At 39.5% G+C, this 22659-nt stretch overlaps 1 protein-coding gene across 1 annotated transcript; it reads left to right on the forward strand.

Annotated features, from left to right (window-relative positions):
- Positions 1 to 432: 432 nt before the first annotated feature.
- Positions 433 to 16446, forward strand: znf618 (zinc finger protein 618; the record flags this gene model as incomplete). The annotated part of the gene is made up of 14 exons (XM_079234942.1): positions 433 to 745; positions 1796 to 1873; positions 2164 to 2208; positions 2459 to 2509; positions 6169 to 6258; positions 6704 to 6784; positions 8003 to 8092; positions 8181 to 8270; positions 9456 to 9533; positions 9906 to 9950; positions 10733 to 10810; positions 12004 to 12162; positions 12619 to 13721; positions 15898 to 16446. 14 exons carry the CDS (start codon positions 433 to 435, stop codon positions 16444 to 16446), a joined length of 2850 nt encoding a protein of 949 aa, XP_079091068.1.
- Positions 16447 to 22659: the final 6213 nt, after the last annotated feature.

The following is a 22659-nucleotide window of genomic DNA, read 5'->3' on the forward strand; positions in this document are numbered from 1 at the left end:
AATGTTGTCTGTTTTTTTGTCTGTTCTCAAAATAACACTGTCACGGATAAATTACAGGTGGTGGCTCTTGTGCATTTGAGCTCACACGTCTCTTGACTGTATTTAGAAAAAGAGGGGTGGTTGTCTCAGTTTTTTTTTTCATCTTTCAATAGTTGTCGGATGCAGGCTACTGCTTGTGATGTTCAGCTTGCATTAACTAGGTACCTAGGTAGGAACAAATCAAAGCTGCTATCGAGACAACCTTTTTGGTTTCCAAACAACACATCCGTTTCTCCTGTCAGTTCTGATGTTGTGCATTGATGCTATATGTTGGGCGAGAAGTCAATGCTGAATCAAGAATGTATACTGCTACAGCACAGTAAAGTGAAGTCTTTGTCTATCTCTCTGTTGTTTCCCCTTGTAAAGAAGCGCAGGCTCAGAGGCGGTGGAGTCATGAGTGCACACCAGGCACCCAATCCTGGGAAGGAGCAGGCGGACGGTGGGAGTGCGGCCACAGATGGTCCCTCGCCAACCTTAGTCCCAAAGTCCAAGAGTTCTAGTCCACCAACTGTCACAATAAAGAAAGAGCCCGGGATCTCAGAGACGAGTAACGGGAAAGTGGGTGATGCCAACCCTGCTGAGATCTGTGTTGTCATTGGAGGAAATGATGGAGGAGCAAGTGGAGGTGGATCCCGTAGAACTCAGACCGAGGGTATGTTTGCCCTTGGTACTCCTCCTCCAACGAAGAGCACAGACTCATGCATAGGTGTGTGAATATACATATGGATGTATACATGCATTTCCTGACTGCAATCTTGTCTGGTGTCTCTTGACCCTGACTTTGCTTCCTGACTGACAAAAAATCACAAACAGAGTGCACAGCATTTAAAAAGGACATTTTAATAAATTCATAGCAGCAGCTTTTCAGAAAACAAAGTCTCTGTTACTCAGGATAATCCACTATTGGAAGTACTTTCTACAGAAGAAATGCCCCCTATAGTAAGTTGTTGTGGTTGAATATTTAAATTGTAATTTCCCAATCCTGTGAGCACAATTGGAATTCTATTCACCTCCATTTTATGTTGTATTTAGTATTATATTTCCATCTGAAAGACTGATCTCTCAGAACTTGGATGAATTAAACCAATCCTATCGCATAGCTACAAACTGTAGCATCGGGTAAATGACAAAAACATTTTGTTTTGTTATTCGGGTGAGCAAGTCGTTTTTTAAGAAGGTTTCCCATGCTTTGCTCATATTTGAGTCTGCCCTGCATTTGCACAAATGCACAAAATGTACTTTCAGTTGCCAGTTTATAAGGTACACTTAGCTAAAACTATTGCAGATAATACAACAAGCCAGCAATACTTATTTCACAGAGGTTATCTCAGAGGTTATTTCTTTCTAGTATTAAGTGTACCCTCATTCACAGTATATAAATGAGAAGGACACCATAATAAAACAACCTCCCAAAACATTAAATTAGGGCCTTGTTACCAAACTTTCATATTATATTATATATATTATTATTTCAAATAATCAATCAGATTTTAGACAAAAGCTGAGAAAAGGTCTCAGCTTTTTACAATTTAGTTTTAATTTAAACATTTTGTGGAAAGTGACATTAACTGATTATTGATAATATTTTGGGTGTACTCAGAGTAGTAATTGGCAGATATATATATAATCACATTAGTTGGGGATTACTAGGAACATGATAGAACTCTGATCTCACATTTGAAACAAACAATACAATGTGTGTGCTCCTGATCATTTTGTGAGTGTGTTTCTGATATTGTTTTGAATTCTCATGCAGGTTCCTATGTATGTGGGGTATGTGGGAAGAAGTACAAGTATTATAACTGCTTTCAGACACACGTCAGGGCACACAGAGGTAAGAAGCTTTTTTCATTTTTTACACATGTACTGTCTTTATGAAAAAGCCAAATATTAAGTTACTGCTCGCTGCGTTGTTTCTCTCTTGACAGAATGGTCCACAAAAAGATTTACTTCCTCTAATTGAGTCATGCAAGTCCTGTTTTGGCAAGGGATTGTATTTGGTTAATATATTTGATCATTTCGGCCTCTGAATTGTTAAATGTGAGATAGCAATTTTAGCACATCCATCTTTTCACAGATTCCTTTTAGACTGACTTCTCCCCCTCGTGTTTTTATCCACTATAGAATCAGATAACATGGTTGCAGATGGCGTACCCCAGACACCCAACAGTGAGTACACTTTTCCACACTCATCCAGTGAACAAGTTAATAAGCATGCCGGCACAAGCTGTTGTTTATTTCATACCTGGCTCATTTAGCAGACATGATGTTGTTTTACTAGATATCTTAAAGATTTTCATAAAGCTGACTAAAAACAATCCACCACGACGTATAACTGATAGCGTTGTCTCTATGTGACTTTAGCTGGCTAAAAGCCATAATATTTACCCTCATTGTCCCCCTCCCTCTCTCCCATCAGTCTTGTCTCCTCACTGTAGCCGCCTTCCCATAGGTGACATCCTAATACCAGGTACCTATAAGGCAACATCCAACTTTACCTCAACATTTCTCTCATGTTTGGATACAATGTTCTGATTTTCACAATGATATTTTGTCTGACAAAATCAGTTCCTTAAATTTCAGTGAAGTAAACCCGAAACTGCACATACAATGTTAACGCTGGCCGGCATGTTTTAGGGATGTTGCTCTTTTTAATTGCATTGTATATCAGCTCACAGGGCCTGTGTTTATCAGCCATCTTAAAATCACTCCCAGGAATCATGGTGGAAGTTTGATTAGGACTAAAAATACTCTACCTCAGAGTAGTACTTGAGAGTTATTTATAAAGCTTCCTACACTCATTCTCAGCAATCATAACGTGAATGTGCACATCACTTAAAGGCAGCACTATCATCATGGCAGGGAGAAAAGAAAGAGCATTCATTTTGATGCAGACAGAACTGCAATTTTATTTTTTAGCTCTGTGAAGAATACAAACGCAGTGTAACCAAAAGTTCTGTGACAGTGTTAATAAGTAGGCCAGAGAAGCTGCCTGGCGAAAAAACTAAACAACCTGATAGATAAAATTCTTAAGAGAATGGCGGGTGCTGTAAAGCATTTTTGGTTGACGCCACATATGTAGGCCTTATACTTGATTTGACAATGACTGTTACAACAATTTATAAGGGCATTTTTTTATATAACTTGCAAGAAGTGCAAGAATGGGGCAACAAGTAAAGATCAAACAAGAGGCAAATTGTAAATAGTTTATTATAGATAGACTGGTTTCCGTATAAAAAAAGAAAATTCTCCATATTAATGAGCAAAATAAGTTAAAGGCAGCACAGTTACAATATGGCAGTACTGTAACCTTGGATTTAAGCCTGCTTAACACAAGACTTGTTCTTAATGATTGGTTACTATAGCAACTTACTCTGGATCATTGCCAGTCTGCATGTTAAAAAAACTACTGAGGAAAATGACGCCAGGCCAGCTGATAATAAGCCTGGATTTTTCCAGCTAGTATGGCTTGTAAAGTATCCCTCTGCTGAAGGATCATTTTGAAAAGCAGGAAATGACACAGGCTCTAGTGTTGTGGACTTCTTGGAGTTGAAGAGAGTATTTTGGGAGCCCGGCTTAAACCAACTTTCTGTAGTTCTGACCGAGTGGGAGTTTAGATCAAAAACAGCCCTATATAAAATAAATAAAACTAGAGGTTGGAGGGGTATTGCTTCAGGTACCAGTGATCCAGAAAGTCAAGTTTTTAATCATTAATTGTGATTCTATTTAAATAACGAGACACCAAAAGAGTGATTAGAGGTTTATAATACTTAAACTATGAGATAAGATTTTACAATTCTTGAATGTTATCTATCCCTTTCTCATATCTGATTGGCCAATGCAGAAACTTGCCAGATGTCCTTGCATTGGGTATTCCGACACATAGCCCTGTGATATTCATTGTGAAATCAACTGTAAAATGGATTCTGTATTTTTCAGTTCTGTGCAAAATGCAAACTGTCTTCTGGCATTTAAATGTGAACTATATGTCATGGTTTTAGTGTTACTGTTTTCTGAAATATTTTATAGTCATCCATCAAAAGCAGCGGGCAAGTCAATTGCTTGATTTCTTTATTGCAACGACGTTGAGGTTCAAGGTTGTCATATCTTGGGCTCAGAACTTGTTTTTTAAAGGGGAAAGTAGTTTGTTTGCATTAGAATGAGCACCAACTGTCCTTGGTTTCTCTCTCTCTCTGTGTGTGTGTGTGTGTGTGTGTGTGTGTGTGTGTGTGTGTGTGTGTGTGTGTGTGTGTGTGTGTGTGTGTGTGTGTGTGTGTGTGTGTGTGTGTGTGTGCGTGTACTAAAGCCAGTACACAGAAACATCACAGTAAAGACACGAGTCCAGCCTTTTAGGATCATGCATCCGTAACCAATTATCTATGTTGTTACTGTGTTATCGATTTAATCAGAATGTGTCCTCACTTATGCTTGGAGCAATTATGTTATGTGAGCTTTAATTACATTGACAAACGCCAGGAACCCACTAATTTGTGGAAAACGGTTTTAATCACACCAATTTATATTTATAGAATATGCATAGTATTGGAGCCTTGAGGTGTTATAAATGCAATTACAGTTTGGCACCCTAATAATCACTTGTAGCTATATTTCCTTGTTGCCAATTCAGGGAAAATTAAAGGAATCCAAACGTTTAACTCAAGTGTGTGGACTTTTCTGACTGACCCCTACACACACACACACACACACACACACACACACACACACACACACACACACACACACACACACACACACACACACACACACACACACACACACACAGGAGCACATTCCTAATGGATAAATGTAATTTAAGGATACCTTGAGAAGTCTTGCTTTCCTAATTTATTAGTCCAGCAATATATGTCCGGGGTTCCTCTTGACCCAGATATATACTGTTACAGTTACAAAACTGCCTTTGATTTGATCAGAAACTAACTGTGCTTGACCATGATAGGTTCTTTAGATTGATCTTAAGAAACCACTGACCAACCATTACCAAACAAGTATATCTTGCTCCTTTGAAGACAGATGAGTGTGTGTGGATTGGCTGTTATTAGCGGATTAATGACTCGGCTCAGTCATCTCGATCCAATACAATGTATGCTTTAGTGCAGCCAGTGCATCTGACCTGCAGTCGAGACGCGTCTTATCCTCATTTTGTGAATATGACCCAGATTGTGTTCACGTGGACTTTAATACATTTATGTCACACTGAGTGTGCGATGGTTTCTACCCATAGTAAACCATGTAAACCATTGATTCGCAAATGTTTTTATTAAGAAAAGCTTTACTACTGGATGCAATTTTTGATGTCACTGAAACATTTTATACTGTATGTCTGATGTTATTCAGCGTAGTACACATAAACATATTGCAACTTGAATCATGTAACTTTTAATGTGCCTGACTGAAACATCAGTCAGGCACATTATTATGGAGAGAAGACTAAACCTGAACAAACGGGAGGAAGGAGGTTAGAAATTGATTTTGTCTTCCAGTTGCTTTATGTCATGCTGTTCATGCAACAGATTGGCTTCAGACAGAATTTTGTATATATTTTTTTGATCGGTGGAGATGTCACTCAAAAATAATCAAATCGTTATTACTTTTTCTATCACTTTCCCTGGCATTCATCTGCCTATTTGTTTTGTTTATCTAATTCCACTTAGCCTCCCTCTGCTTTTCTGTCTCGGTGCAATCAAAGCTTTTCCTATGTATTTTAATCCTATGGTTTGTTGATCAATTTTTTGACGCAGAATTTACTTTACACAGAACTCTGGCCCTCTGTCTATGCTACAATAAAATACATTTCTGCAAATGAAATGAGAAAAGCTATTGGAACACCTTGTGGTACAAGGTGCTGCTCTGAACATTTTAAATTACTGTGTTTTGGGGTTGTGGTTAAAGTGTATGCACTGTACCAGCAATTGGCTCCTTACGTGTGTCATGTATTACTTCCTCCCATCTCTCCTGTATTGCAAACTAGGCACCAAACCAAAGTTTTGCTGTTTTTATTATTAGGTTATTACTTAAACCACTTTTGAGTTTTGGATTCAGTCATCCACAAAATATCCATTATCTTTATAAACAATGCTGGTGTCTCTCTATCTCATATATCATCTGCAGATAGCTTCCGTTACTCCTGTGACATCTGTGGCAAGAAGTATAAATACTACAGCTGCTTCCAGGAGCACCGTGACCTGCATGCAGTTGATGGTAACCAAGAGTTTTTGGACAATTTGCATGACAATTTATTTTTTCTTTGAAACTCAAAGACTTGAAAAGCCATTTGTCAGTGGAGTTCCCATTTCACACTGTCCCCTTGCAGCAGAGTCTCTACTTCCTGCAGCAGCAACACAAGCTGAGTAGCATAGTAAAGAGGAGTAGATCAGAAAAATGTGGAGCTTTTTTTAAGAAAAAAATGAGCATTGGACTAACACTAGTATGTCCCAGGTTAAGTGTAGTTTAGTTGTAATTTGACAAAATGATATATTATTCCCTTCTTACTAGAACTTAACTACAGAGTTTCACTCCATGTAAAGTCGTTGGTAAGTGCAAGTGATGTAGAAAATGTATAAATATGTAAGTAAACAGTCGGATGCCCTTACCACTCAAACTAATTGCCCATTTCGTCCTCGCCTCCCTTCCCAATCCCTCTCAGATCCATATGAACAGGTCGTGTTACCTGTGGATGGCCTTAAAGAGGAGGAGCCAGTTGAACCCTACCAGAAAATTGGACCAAGTAAGACTGTTTGATGCACTTTTTTTCCACAGATGGCAAGACAAAATAAAAAAATGCACTGTTGATACAGTAGCTTAGGCGGGAAATTGTAGCTCTTGTCCAGAAGATATGGATGAGATTGGGATCATTTGTCACCGTAACCCTTTAAAAAAAATGTTTTTATTATTTAACTTTTTTGTAGGTAATATTTCATTAGACATTCAACATATATGTTGGGCTGTATCAAAAGTAATGCAAATAATAATAATCTAAACTTATATTGATATTTTTAAATGTACAGAATAGTTCAAAGCTTAATCTTTTTATTTTAATTCTAACAATCAACATTTGAATGCTGCTCAGCTTTTCATTCTATTATGTCTATTCGTTGTGTTTAAACCTAGTATTTCTGCCCAATTGGAGATAAAACTGCTTATATATACTATATACATTAGTACATATATATGTATGTATTAATGTTGAAGATTTATGTTAAAGACACTGACAAGTTATGTTCATGAAAGAAATTAGATTTTACCTTCGTATTCGCCGAGTTGGCATTCAAATCCTAAACTGATTCTCGGTGCATCCATCATTCGTTTGATTTTTCTTAACATGGAGTACATTTGACAGGTTGAAGTCCATTTCAGCGTATTGGACGCAGTTTGTAATGAACGACATGAAGTCATGGTGATGATCCATGTTAGTAATACAACAGTAAGCTTATGAGCCATCTCTACACTGGAAAGGTTTCAGAACATGAGTCCAAAAGTCCTCTTCAAGGGAAAAAGCACCCGCCCACCTCTGCAGAGACAGCGGGTTCTACCGAGTGCAGCGCTCGTCCCCTCAAACACAATTGGCAGTGTTCACAGGTGGGAAGCCTGCACTTGTCACTGCACTGATGACTCCTCCTGATTAGGGGAGATTGCGTGAAACTCCACACACAATGTAGGGAGACCTCTTTATTTGACCTTTTTGTTCTCTAATATTGAGGTATTGCTAAAGTCTGGGAAAAGATAGTCAAAATCACCGGCTCCTTCGTTTTCTTATTTGGACCTCTTGTTTTTGGCTCCTCCTTGGTGAAATAAGACATGATTAACACAATTATTCTGTCCCTTTTTTAATAAATTTGACACATTAATCCAACCAATTGGACCTTAATTGATATGATACAGGTTTTACCACTCGCATGGATTTGTATGAAAACAGTGTTTGATTGTGTCTTCTCTTGTCCTGCAGAAACTGGAAGCTATGTTTGTGAGTTCTGTGGGAAGCAGTACAAGTATTTTAACCCATACCAGGAGCATGTTGCTCTTCACACGCCAATGGGTGAGCCGGTTAATTACTGCTGAAAGCCATGCCAATGTAAGTTGCAGCATTGGACTACAATTGACTCTGAGAATCTATCTTGATTTAGGCTCCTTTGATTTGAAGACATCACGGGTACAGGAATGTGGAAGCATGGATATGAGTAAATTTGGCCACAGCCAAACTGGTAAGATAAAAAGTAAGCATTTTGTTTTATCCTACATTTTTGTTGTTGTTTTGTTAATTGATTGCATGATGCAAATCAGAATGCTTATTATCTCAACACACACACACACACACACACGCGTCGGATAAATTTGATAATCAAGGCTCATCATCATGCACTGAACAATGCATCATAGTCATTTATACAATAAAGTACAACTTTAATGTTTTTTGGCTGAGGGTGTCAACATGACACATTATAGTATTGTTGGAAATAAATAAAAAGGCAAAACTATCTCCCAAACTTGATCAGAAGCCAAACACCTTTCGCCTGGACTGTTGAATAATGTATTTTTTAAAGTGCAGCCTGTCGGTTTACTTCGATTTTGGCATAGTTGGGTTTGAGGACCGGGGCCGTCATAATAACATCGCAGTCCTGCTCTGAGGGTTTGTTAGGAATTCATAAGAGCATGCCCCACTACGGCTGAAGTGTGTTACACCGAGCCGGTGGAAAAAGGATTTAAGAGAACCCTAAAAGATTGGTTGCCGTGTCGGGTTCTGGGTCACCTTGCTACTGTATTTGTGGAAACCCTGCTGGAAACTATTAGCCTCTAGTGAATTGCCACTTTTTACGATTACACACTTTGAGTGGTACATTTAAATGTATTTATTTTCTTATGTCTTTTTTTTTGTATCGCCTCAAGCACCCAAACACATTAAAATGAAATTATTTTTGGTTGATTGAAGCAAAGTTAAATCGAATGATTGTTTTTTATAAACTATTGTTTTCATATATTATATATAGCCAAATGTCAACAATGCAGGCATCAGTAAATCTTTTTTCCAGCTGTCATAAATCATTGATTTTTCTCTCGTCTGATACTGTATTTTGTGGTCTCCATCTTTCTGCCAAGAAGCGCTCTACCATAACTATTTAAAGCATGGCACACACTCACATCTTATAAGTGGGTCAAAAAGATGGAACGAAGAGGAGGAATTAAAACCCTATTTAAATGTAATATGAACATTTGGATCCTTTGTCAAGGCGGTTAGCGGTAGAGCCTTACATGCTACAAACTAAAACTGAGATTTATACACAACATGTCGTTGACTTTGCTCCAACTTAACTGTGTGGGTTTGCAGCTTGAATTAGGAATGTTACCCACGTTTTTTAGCATGATCATGTCACTCAGTGTTTCTCCTGTGCTTTCACTTGCAGACATTCCATTCAGGCGGAAACTGGAAAGTGCAATTCAGTCCAGTCTGGTTGACACAAACAGTTCGCAGAATTCAAGCGGTGAGCACTGAGTCTCTTATTTTATTTGGATCTAAGTGTATTTGTGTGGAAATGTATCATTTCTGCTCGAATGGTGAAAAGTGTTTTCAGTTCTGCTACAAAACAAGTAAACATTGGCTTGCAATGGCTTGTATTTTAGTTGGTTGTATACAATTTACATCGTCATGAGTCACTTATCTAAATTTCTGTGAGCTCTCATAATGTTTGGCACCAAATCCTTAAAATATAGAGTAATTGCTATTTTATTGCAAATCGTGCTGGCCATTTAAGAGAATAACATTAAACACTAAAGGCACTGACTGAATAAGCAAGGGAAAAGAGCCGTTGGCTCGCTCTGTGGTTTTAACTCCCTCCCTCATCTCTTGTCCACAGGAACTCCGAGCCCTCTGGTGGCCAGCAACTTCTCTACAACTCAGAGTAAGTCCAACCCCACCTTCCTGCTCAAAACGGAACATATGTATGTTGCTTTCTTCTCATTTCACCTTTTTTCTGGTAGCCTTCCATTTAAAAAAAAATCTGTCATTGTTTGGTGCAAATAATTTCTCTATAATCCTTTGTGATTAAACAGATTTTCCGCATTTAGCCTCATTATCACTCGGGCATGTCTGAACAGAATTGTTAAAAGTTGCCGTATCGTCTGCATTGCGTTCAGAAATATTCTTGTCTTGAAATACTGGCAATCAATTTAACATCGGCTGACTATAATGTTTCAAGTTTTCTTTTGATGGTCAAGTAAAAGCTGATTTTTTTGTTTAAACGGTTTGTTTAAACATGTAAACCTTTATTTATTATGTTTTCTTGTTGTTTGTGTTGCCTTTTATTAGATAGGACAGATGAGGGGAGAGATAGAGAGAGAGGAACGGGGACATGGAACAAAGCCTTTTCAAACCAGGGACATTGTGATTACATGGCCAGCGCCTTAAACCCCACTAGGATGCCACACCATACAAAATTTAAACAAAGCTGCAATTATTAGTATTATACTTGCAAATTAACACAAAAACTGCATCACAATTGTTCTGAAATGCTGTTGCAAATTGAGTCACTTTGGGCTTCAAAAATCACAAAAGCAGCACGATCTTGGTGGAACTGACTTCCAGCGTATGTAAAGGGGATATTAGAGGCTAGTAGATGGACAGTGTATTTATTTTCTCCTCCATCAAAGAGTCAACGCTCTTCTGGGCCTTGTGATTTTTTAGAGCCCTACACTTGTGGTGCCTGTGGCATCCAGTTCCAGTTCTACAACAACCTGCTGGAGCACATGCAGTCCCACGCTGGTGAGTCCACTATTACAAGTGCATGTTAAGCTCGACAGGGAAACAAACACAAAATGTGAACACACCCTCAGTGGCTGCAATGCATGTGAAAGGCAGTGCGATCAAACATAATCCATAATTGTTTATTGAGGAACACAACATTTGGATATAAAATTCCAAAGAATACATTGTTGTAATCCGGGTTGTTGCAGATCTGGTTCTGAGGCGGCTGGATAAATTTTTTGTTGTTGCAAAAGCTTGAGTGCATTATACATGTAGCCATATACACAGTGCATCGGCCTTTGATTATTTTTCTAAATTAAATAATAATTTAGTCCGTAAAATGTCAGGAATGGAGACAAATTCCAATCTCAAGCCCCCAGCGGGTGGGCTTCGTGGGGACTGGATTGTTTATGTCATGTGCGAAGAAATCTACATGCAACAAACAATATTACTCCGGAAAAAATAAGATTCAATGATTCTGGGCTAACATCCTGCACAATACATGTTTAGTCTTACACAATAAAGCATTAGTTCTGTGAATTTATAACAAACAAATCAAATGGATACAAAAAGTTTAGGACAACAAGCACGAACAATTATTTTGTCAAAAAAAAGGAAATGTTTAGTGGCATGAAAAAACAAGGATGGCAAGCAAATACCCTTATTTGAGAAGCTGTTATCCAAATGTTAGTTATTTTTACTTGATAAATGACTTCAGGGCAGTTTATTTACCCTCTTATGGATGAATCATGTCGTCTGTCCGTTCCCTTCGTCTGGCCACTCTTAAAATACTAAGCTTATCCAAGCTTCACCAATGGAAACAAAACACACAGTAATAATATAACTTAAAATAATTTAACATGATGTTTGGCGTTGCCTTTAGTTCCCTGATTTCAGAATTATTATTGACTGACTTTATTTGAAGACGTACCCTGCAAATCTTGTCGCTGCGGCAGGAAACAAATTAATAATAATAAAAAAGTGTAAACTTAAATCTAGTTTTGAAGGAACAATTTGTTAATGAAAGATTTAGGGAGGCCAAGTTTTGTCATTTTTCTTTTGCTGACAATTCTTTTGTTTGTTTAATTTTGTGTCATAATTTTCTTCTTCACATTTTTCTCCACAGTAAAACACTTAATATACACTATTCTTCATTAAAACCATACAATATTGTCACCTCTGCCCGATGTTCCATGTTTGTATCTCCTCAGCGGACAATGAAAACCACACAAAAGGGGACTCTCCCAAAACCTCCTCAGCCTCCGGTCCTCAAGAACAGCTTTGGAGGGGCACTCCGTCTCAGGCCCATTCCTCAGTTAAACTACAAATCCAACCTCAAAGTATCCCCCAGAGAAACCACACAGTCAGCCGTAAGTTCCGCAATCAACTTAATTAATTTCACACTGTTAGAGTTACTGTATGAACGGGCTATGAACATGTTTGTATCGCCCTTGACTCTATGTCCACTGTTTGGTTAGGACATTGTCGAAAGGAATTATTATGGAGCCTCTGGCTCGATTCTAGCTGAGAAACCAGACCCCGCCCCCATTTCTGTTGCACTCAAGGCATTGAATGTTTATTTGCATGAGAAAGATTTTGCAGTGATGCCATGTGTAGCTTATATGTTTCAAAGTGAATCTGGTCTGTAAAACAAAGCCAGGTTATAGCCCATTTTACAGCCATGTCTTAATTATTTTTGTATGATTCTGTATTTCCTTTTCCCTTCAAGATGGTATGCATGTTTTGCCAATATAACCGAGAAAAAAAAACATAAACACTAATTATGTATCTTATGTTTTCCATCCATCTGCTGTCCGTGCTGGCAGAGAATAACGGACTACCTGAGAAGGAGCGACAGCAGGTGGCTGAGCGCCTCTTACGGGTAATGTGTTCAGATCTGAGCATGCTAAATGTGCTCAACAGCAAGGACTTCCTGAAATTGGCACAGACCTTAGTGGATACGGGTGCTCGTCATGGTGCCTACTCCACCCGTGATGCATTTGGCAACATGAGTGCCTTGGCACTGCGTCAGCTGCCCCGCATGTACAACCAAGTCAAAGTCAAAGTCACGTGTGCTCTGGGCTCCAATGCTTCACTTGGCATCGCTGTCACCTGCCACTCCCAGACATCGGGCCCAGATGCTTGCTATGTTCTCACAGCCTACCAGGTGGAGGGGTCGAGACTGAAGCGCTATGTGCTCGGTGTGAGGGAGGCGGAGCTGAGGGAAGGGCCCGAACAGATTCACCACTGGGTGCAGAATGTGCTGTCTGAGTTTGTGATGTCGGACATTCGCACCGTGTATGTCTCCGAGCCCAAAGTGTGGGCAGCCGGATTTGCGGGATCGCCACTAGGTGGCGGTGGTGGCCGGAGCAGGATATGCTTGCGATGCGCAGGGTGTTCACTCGGCGCGGTGGTCCAGGCTGTCCTTGGGAAGCGCAGCCTCCAGGCTCGAGGTCTTCACGAGTTGGCTGAGCTTCTGTCAACGTGCCGAGAAATCGCCGCCTCCTCCACGCTGTCCATTCGTGAGGAACATTGCACCAAAACTTCCACAAGCACAACGGAGGAAGGTACACAGGGCAACCCTGCACAATGCCCCACCCCTCCTTGCTGGGAGAGTACGGCTGAAGCTCTTCTGCAGGTCCATGTCCACTTTGAACAGATTTGCGAGGCGTATGGACGCAGTAAGACCACATCTCCACTCCTCCAAGGTCTCAACAAGCATCTGCTTGGTACGCTGTCTTGTCTGCTTGCACCTCTGCGTTTGGCAGCTCTGGAGCTGAGCAGCCAGAGGAGGCCAACCTTACAGCAGGTGCTGCCCGTGTACCTTCGCTTGGAGAAGTTTTTCACGGCCAAAGCTGGAGAGGCTGGAACTGGCACGGCTAGCAAACTATGCCACTACTTCCTCGAAGCACTTAAGGAAAACTTCAAGGTACTGAACTGGTTTTGCTTACATCAAGTTTATTCTTTATTATTGAACTTTGCTTGACTTTTAAGCCTCATGGCCCCTATATAGGTTGAATTTTACACATGAAAGTTAAACTGTGTAAAACATTACAATAATCATGAGCAAATATAATTATTTGTTTAGAATTAAACAGGAGAACCTGGGCTACAATAATTAGTCAGCAATTTCAACACAACTCAAACACCAACTAAAATAATTATTAAAATATAATCATAATTTTGTCATGAGTCAGCCCACTCGGCATGTTTCCGGAACTAGCAACCCGTAGCTCGACGCGATCAGAAAAAAACAGATGGCAAAAAGCAAAACAATTCCACACAGATTCCAAATGTATTCTCCAAAGCATCACCGAGATATAAACCAAAGAACACAGCAACATTCATCGCTTTATTGCTTTACAGTTAGCAAATGCTGCCTACCTTTGTTGATTAGAAAAAGAAAAAATAATTTTCCCCAGTAAATCCACACTGATATAAGGGTATTGAACACCATAGGTAATATACAAGTAAAATATAATGTTTGGTACATGAGAAAATTCAAATGGCACAGATGGCACAGATTTTGGAGACCTCGCCTGAATTCTCTTTGTACTCTGTTCTGCTTCACTTTTTCAAAGTCAAACTTTGCAGAGAGACATATTGTGCTATGATTTGGGAGAGCTTTAGACCTTAGTGAAGTATCATTTCAAAGAGATAAACATCCTGAAAGTGCTTTTTTTTTATAGGTGGACCTGAAACTTCTATTTTTGCTGTGTTTCAATCTGTATTTACTCTTAACCAGTAACATGCACTCACCTAAAGGATTATTAGGAACATCGGTTCAATTTCTCATTAATGCAATTATCTAATCAAAAAAAAAGGGAAAAACATCCAGTATGCGGCAGTCCTGTGGTCGAAAATGCCTTGTTGATGCTAGAGGTCAGAGGAGAATGGGCCGACTGATTCGAGCTGATAGAAGAGCAACTTTGACTAAAATAACCACTCGTTACAACCGAGGTATGCAGCAAAGCATTTGTGAAGCCACAACACGCACAACCTTAAGGCGGATGGGCTACAACAGCAGAAGACCCCACCGGGTACCACTCATCTCCACTACAAATAGGAAAAAGAGGCTACAATTTGCAAGAGCTCACCAAAATTGGACAGTTGAAGACTGGAAAAATGTTGCCTGGTCTGATGAGTCTCGATTTCTGTTGAGACATTCAGATGGTAGAGTCAGAATTTGGCGTTAACAGAATGAGAACATGGATCCATCATGCCTTGTTACAACTGTGCAGGCTGGTGGTGGTGGCGTAATGGTGTGGGGGATGTTTTCTTGGCACACTTTAGGCCCCTTAATGCCAATTGGGCATCGTTTAAATGCCACGGCCTACCTGAGCATTGTTTCTGACCATGTCCATCCCTTTATGGCCATCATGTATCCATCCTCTGATGGCTACTTCCAGCAGGATAATGCACCATGTCACAAAGCTCCAATCATTTCTAATTGGTTTCTTGAACATGACGATGAGTTCACTGTACTAAAATGGCCCCCAAAGTCACCAGATCTCAACCCAATAGAGCATCTTTGGGATGTGGTGGAACGGGAGCTTCGTGCCCTGGATGTGCATCCCACAAATCTCCATCAACTGCAAGATGCTATCCTATCAATATGGGCCAACATTTCTAAAGAATGCTTTCAGCACCTTGTTGAATCAATGCCACGTAGAATTAAGGCAGTTCTGAAGGCGAAAGGGGGTCAAACACAGTATTAGTATGGTGTTCCTAATAATCCTTTAGGTGAGTGTATATACTAATATTTACACATATGAACAAAAGCTCACATGGGTTGCCTTTTATTATTACACCAAAATTATTCAAATAGCCCTTGTGGTTGCAGGGATACAGCCTTTTTAGTTTGGGTATGCTATTTCGAGCAGAATCCTAAAAAATACCTTGGTTTTTGCCAATAGGCTTAAAAGGTTAATGTTTAGATTTATACCAGGAACTATTTGAAAATCTGACCAGACATTTGATGCCAACCGCCAAAGTATTGATAAATACCCAGTCCTTCTAAAGAGAGCCTTAAAATATGATGCATGCATATGAGTAATTGGTTTTCGGAGGAACTCTCAGTCATTGTAATGTTCGTCTGTCTCCAGGTCGAACGAGCCCACCAGGTAGCCATGGTCCTCGACCCGCAGCTCAAACTGTGCTCAGTGCCGGCCTACCAGCATGAAGACATAATCTCCCGCGCATGCGAAATGGCTGCTGAACCCAGGGATGGAGGTATGACTGGTGGTGGAGGATCAGGCGGTGAAGAGCGGGACACTGACGGCCCACCAACCCCTAAGATAAGCCGCATAGAGGGAGGGGGAAACAATGGCGGCCTCTCAAGGGGGTCCGCCACATCTTGCACAGTGTCTGGTACTGATGAGAGTCAGAGCCAAGTCAGACAAGAGATTTTTCAATACCTGGCTGAGCCTCTTCTCCAAGGCACACCTGACCTCTTCCAGTTCTGGAGCTCAGCAGTGAATGAGAAGTTCCCACGGCTTTCTCGCCTGGCAATGTGGCTCCTCGCTGTGCCCGCTGTGGGCATTCGCAATGAGTGTGTGACTGTCTGCGAGCAGAGCCTGGCTATGAAGAGGAGGCAGCAGGTAACCTCTGAGGAGATGAACAAACTAATTTTCCTTCGCTCCAACATGGGCTAGGAGAGAAGCTCGATCATCCCTAATCAACCAAACATTCACCTCCAACCAATGACTGAAGACTATTATTTATATACTGTAAGCTTAGACCAACTGTAAACTTAAATGTGTTAAATACTTCTCATGACAGATATTTACAAGAAACTCACATTGTATAGGTGGCAAACACTCATAAAACAATACGGCTTATTGCATATTTTGTATGGAGAAAGGACTGTTGTTAAGTACTGTGGACAAAATGTAGGGGTGGAACGGTAACTCTCAAAAGATTGTTTGGTACGCCGCCCTCGGTTTGGGATGCACATGTCTTCTCATGGCCAGTGACTAGAATGACTTCAGCCTAATGATTAAACTGCTAATAGGCTATACTGATGTTATTCTCACTGGATCACATCATTTTCAGGTAAAGTCAGCTTTTTGCTGCTTGAAACTACTGTTTGAAAACAAAAATCTGTAAGTACTCTAGGGGTGACCCTGAATAGTCGACTGTTTGACAGTTCAGTCGAGGCTTAATTGGACAACCTATCTCAGTCAATTCGTGGCAGTGACAGCAAAATGTGGGAATGAAATAAAGGATCGAGCCAGATATATTTAGAATTTATGAACATGCTCCGAAATCAGCTTGGGGAGAAGTGTAGAAACAGGTGTTTCACAGCGCTTTAACAAGTGTTTGCGTCTCTTGAGACTGTCTTCTGCCTTCTGTCTGGTGATTGCTACAATGGGGAAAAGGAAATTGGGACTGAAAGTTCGATTTACAACCACAAAAAAATCAAGCAGGATAAGAAACTGTCTCTCTCTATCGATCTCCACTCATTGTCAGTACTACAGACACCGCCGCAACTATACGCACACACATAAATGCACAAGTACACACCCTGCATACAATAGATGCTGTCTATTATTCTGCTGACACGACAGCTAAGAGATAGGACATCTCGGTCAATAATGTTGTTTTTATCATTTTTCTATGTAAAGATGAAACGGAGGAATCAATGAGCAAAAGAAATGAAGAAAAAATTATTTGAGGATCAGTCGAATACAGGCATCTCTTGACCAATCAGATACGATGATGTAAATTCTTCGGAACACTCCTAAAGTACACGAACATGTACATGTGTTCATTGGTGTATGACGAACGATTCAAGAGGTGAATCTCTACTGCCATTGCACCTCGGAAGTGTCTAATTTACTATCTCGAATCACTGAAAATATTAATATTATTCGTATATAATTATTCAGCCATGTGAGGTGGCCAGGTTTCTTTCTCAGAGTTATATCATCGCAGCTAATTGTTTTTGCTGCAAATCATTTGTATGCACTGCACTGCATTTTTCATTCAAAAGAGTAAAACACAGCTGATAAAACATTAATATGATGCTTTCCGTTTTTGTTTATGTCACAAATTGTAAAGAAAAGTCATCCAATGGTTTGTTTTCTTTCTCAAATTTAATCGGAGGTCTTATGCCACTAGATATGCAGGTTTAACAGCAAGACATTTATTTTTTCCAAAGCTTAATTATAAAACTTGTCCGTAGGGAAATTATCAATACAATTTTATTTATTCTTCTTTCTTTCATTGATCGTTCTAATATAAACATTGTCGTCATTATGTCAGCTACACATTTCCAACTTTATCTAATGACTCTTCTCATGACACTCCTACAGTTAATTAATAATGCTAATTATTACGGTATTATTACTATTAATATTCTTTTGTTAAATCAACGGGATTTTCTCAGGAATGAGTGCACCCAAGCAGGCACCGCCACTTTTTCCTCACTGTACCGAAAACACACCAAACTGTAACCTCAAAGCCGAGGTCTGTACTGAACCGTGACTTTTGTGAAACCTTCCACCCCAAATACAGTCCGTGCCATTTGCAAAAAAAAACAAATGGATCACTGAGGGTTTATTTTTTTCTGGATAAAGCAAATTCTGCCAGTACTAATAAAATCAAGTCGTTTTATTTTTTTATGGATTCTAGTATACATTTACATTAGCCAATACCTCCTGAAATGACTTTGATGAATGGAAATGATACTGTAAATGTGTTTGTTGCCTTTGGTACTAATTTGTCAAGTACTAGTTTGTCATCTCTGTTTTTGGGCCTTAAGTCTCGTTCATGCGGCCATTTTAAACCCTTCAGTCAGAATCAACTTCATGCCTTTTTATTGCTGTTCAATTGCCTTCTTTTCACCATGTTTTTTAAAGCTTTTAGGTTTTTTATTTCACTCTGGTAGACTCAAAGGAACCTCTGGCTGAGGGTTTGAAACAGTGTCCTCTAGTGGACAACTGGGGACTTTAAAAGAATAATCATAGACAACTGGTATTTGACAAGTGCTCTGTTCCAAAGTTCGAGTCATCTCTTGGTTTACAAAAGAGATCAGGAATAATTTCAACAATAACATGCCCAGGCACACGTATCCACTGTATAAACCTGTACTGAGTAGATCACGTCTTCTTTGGGCTCACATCAGAGCAGGGAGATGTATCAATACTGATATTGTGGTATGTGTCATATGGATTTTGTTTATTTTGCAGCACATGATTTGGCTGCTCCACATGAATGAGAGGCTACATCACACTCTTTGAATTATATTCAAATATTTAAAACTAATAGTCATAATTTAAAATATCTACTGTAAAGAATCGTAGGATCTATGTTGACATGTTTTGAAGCTTTAGAGTGCAGTGCAACTTAAGTTAAATTCACATTACACTTCTGTCCAACGAATATTGCTCAATCTCCCATTCAATTCTTTGAATTGGACAAATTTAAGACTCCATTTCCTGTTTCTGAGTTCACCCTTTTCCTTTTTGGACCTCACAGCTGTGCAAGGTTAGCCAGTAGGAAAGTAGATGAACTGGAAATGGAGACATCACTATTCTTTTCACCACATTGTTGTGTGAATCATCATACTGATAGACATCGCCCTCGGAGACAGTTTACAGTTAGTGATCAACATTTATTCATCACCAAGGTTGGAATTGTGACGCGTCCTTTTTATTTGAGGTTGAGTGTGGGGCAGTTTTGTTCAACATGAAAGCTCCTTTGGTCTGCAAGGACACGGGAAGTATAATGTCGATAAGTCACGACACTGCACATGGAAATTATAGGGTATTTGAGTGAATAGTTGAAAGTGTAAAACCAAGAACAGACGGGTCTCACTAAAATGAGATTTTGCTTAGTCCACCCAAATGCAATTGTGTACATTTCCATTTATGATAAACATTTATTATAAATGCATTTGTGGTTAAACATGCTTAAATTATGTGTGTCAATCTAAGATGAATGGCTCTGCATTGTAAACTACGTCAGGTTGTTTTTAGACTGTTGCCCTCCTTACCTCCATTTACAGCTTGATTCTGTGTAACCAAGACGCATCCTTTCATTGTGATAGTCTATATGTATAATACTGTTATACAACTGCTTTATGTCACACATTTATATTTTGGTAAAAGAAAAAAGATTGGGATACATTATATTTAAAATTTTAATTTTTTAAGAACCAATCCAATGTTTTACCTCAGTACTCAGTAAGTAATGTTGTAATTTAAAGATTGGAAATCAGATGTTCTTACAAAATTTAGCTTTGGTCTAAGATATAGTCAAAATACTGTACATTAGTGGCAGTGATCCTGAATTGAACTGACGAAGGGAGTTTTCTTGCAGGTTTTTAAATAAGTATTTTAAATATATGCTCTGGGACAAAATGCCATTGTTGACGTAATGATGTCGACATTCTTTTTGTTGATTAAATAATAATTATATCTAAGATATGCATGCTTTTAATACAATTACTGATATATATATATATATATATATATATATATATATATATATATATATATACACACACACACATATACATATATATATATATGTATATATATACAGTTAGAGCCGTGATTCACTTCCATCTGAGGTGCAACGCTGGCTCATGAGTAGACGTTATACCTTAGGAACCATCAGATAAGCAACCGGGACTGACCTTTAACCTTTCGTGGTGGGAGTAGCGATGCTGATCATAAAGTTGGTGTTTATGGGTTGACGTCATCCATTTTCAGAGGATGTATTATATTATATAATACAAGATAACTGCTGTTTTATGCCACAAGGGGGAGCCTTCATTTCAGAGATACAGTAGGGAACACCAATAACATTATACCTCTATTTTCTACAGTAGCATTTCAAAAGGTTTTTGATATAATAGAAAACTCAACTAAGATACTGTTATTACAAAATTTAAATCAGCTGTAAGTTTTATTTTGTTTCAGGATTTTAACTTATTCAGATAAGAATTGTAAAAAATATGGTATAAGAATGCAAACATGGAGACCTTTTCTGTTTTAACTATGGATCATACTCTGTATTATCAATTCAGGTTAAGAAATTAGTGTTGCTTTCATCCTATTTTACAGGCATTTCTTCCTTTTCTACTCTGCTAAAATGCAACAAAAAAATGGGTTGAGTCTCTTCATTTTGTGTTTTTAATGCACTTTGGCAGCGGATTCCTGTGTAGCTTCAGATCTGAGTTGTCTTATTAGTAAGCCTAATTTATACTTTTGTAGCAACACTATTTTTATATAATGGCAAAGAAAGGGTTCAGTGTCTTTTTCTTTTGTTGTTCCTGTGTCATATGTGGCAGCGCTGTTTAGTGTTTCTTGAATACATTACCCACTGTAGTATGTGATGTGTGAATAAACTCCAAATATGTGTCAACAGCACTGGTGTTTATTCAGTTAAACGCATGGCAGCTCTCTCTCTCTCTCTCTCTCTGTGTGTGTGTGTGTGTGTGTGTGTGTGTGTGTGAGAGGAAATATGATGATGGACCTGGAGCATTTTTATAAAAGCTTAGAGTCCAGTTTTATCCAAGCGGAAGTGTGTATTCAAGGGTTAGATATAGATTTAAATGTAAAAAGCTTTTTACTCCCTTTCCCTTGCATTTAAGGTAGAAAAAAAGTTTATTTTTCATTCGAGGCATGAAGTAAAATGTTTAGAAAGCCTGCTCCTGTGTTTACGTAAAGGGGAAAGAGGCCTTATATAAGGGCAGAGCGATTGAAGACTCGCAGATGGGGATACAGAGGCGGCTTAGAGGTGCGTGCAAGGGTTCCCCAGGGCCCACGGATAAGGCAAAAGAGGGAGGGAGGGAGACAGGAAGAGGGAAAGAGCGAGCAAGTGTTCGTCACAGCCTGCTGTCTTTCTCCCTCCTTTCGCACCCGGGTCAGTCGGCCCCCAAGGGGCGGCGGTCTGCTGCCATGCAGAAACACCCGCAGTCCTGTCTCCTCCTCTGCCCCCAAACACAAGGGCTGCGTACCAAAGCCTAATTTGCAGCACATGCGTCCAAGTTTGCCTCCCCCACTCTTTCTCCACTGCCCCACTAACCCCCCCACTCTCATACACACACACACACACACACACACACACACACACACACACACACACACACACACACACACACACACACACACACACACAATACAACCTCCTCCCTTCCTCCACACCTCACGGCTGAAGGTGACATTTTTTTCCACAAGCTATTACTACAGTGAGATGCTAAGTACATTTTTTTGATTGCAGCACCAAGTGTTTGCCCTCATTTCCAGTCATTTAGGAAAGATAAATGCTAAATGTGGGGAAAACAACCCGCCCTATGGACAATTACTTCTGTTTCATTCTGGGTTAAGGAAAAGTTGCAGATCAGCTCTTTCTTAAGGAAAGTAAGCAGGAGTGTTTATGGCTGTTTTGCAATCCGCATACATCCACACAAGCCATATACAAATAATTATGATTAGTTTTATTGCTGGATGCCATTGTTCAAGTTTTAAAATGATTGAGTTAAAGCTTTGACTGCATTGGGAGTGATGAATGCAGCAGCGGCTGAATATAAAGGGGGTTCCCTCTGTGTTCCACTATGTGAACACTAGATGGCGTTCTCCGGCTTTCTATCAGCCACAGAGTGGACCCAATGAAAACACCAATCTGTTATAATGGAATCCAGTATAGCAACACTACAAACTAAGGCCTCAAAAGTGTGGATTTGAGAACAATAATCCATCATTGGGTAATTGTGTATGGCATTATATTTCTCAGGTGTAGTTTTGGATGATTTGAAACACTCACAGACTGAGCTCCAGGTAACCCAGGTTAGGATATTCCTTCAGAACATGGACACCGAGATGTTTCGAGATTTGCTAAAAAGAGCAAGAACCATC

The sequence above is a fragment of the Taurulus bubalis genome (assembly GCF_910589615.1).
Source record: "Taurulus bubalis genome assembly, chromosome: 19".
Classification (NCBI taxonomy): domain Eukaryota; kingdom Metazoa; phylum Chordata; class Actinopteri; order Perciformes; family Cottidae; genus Taurulus; species Taurulus bubalis.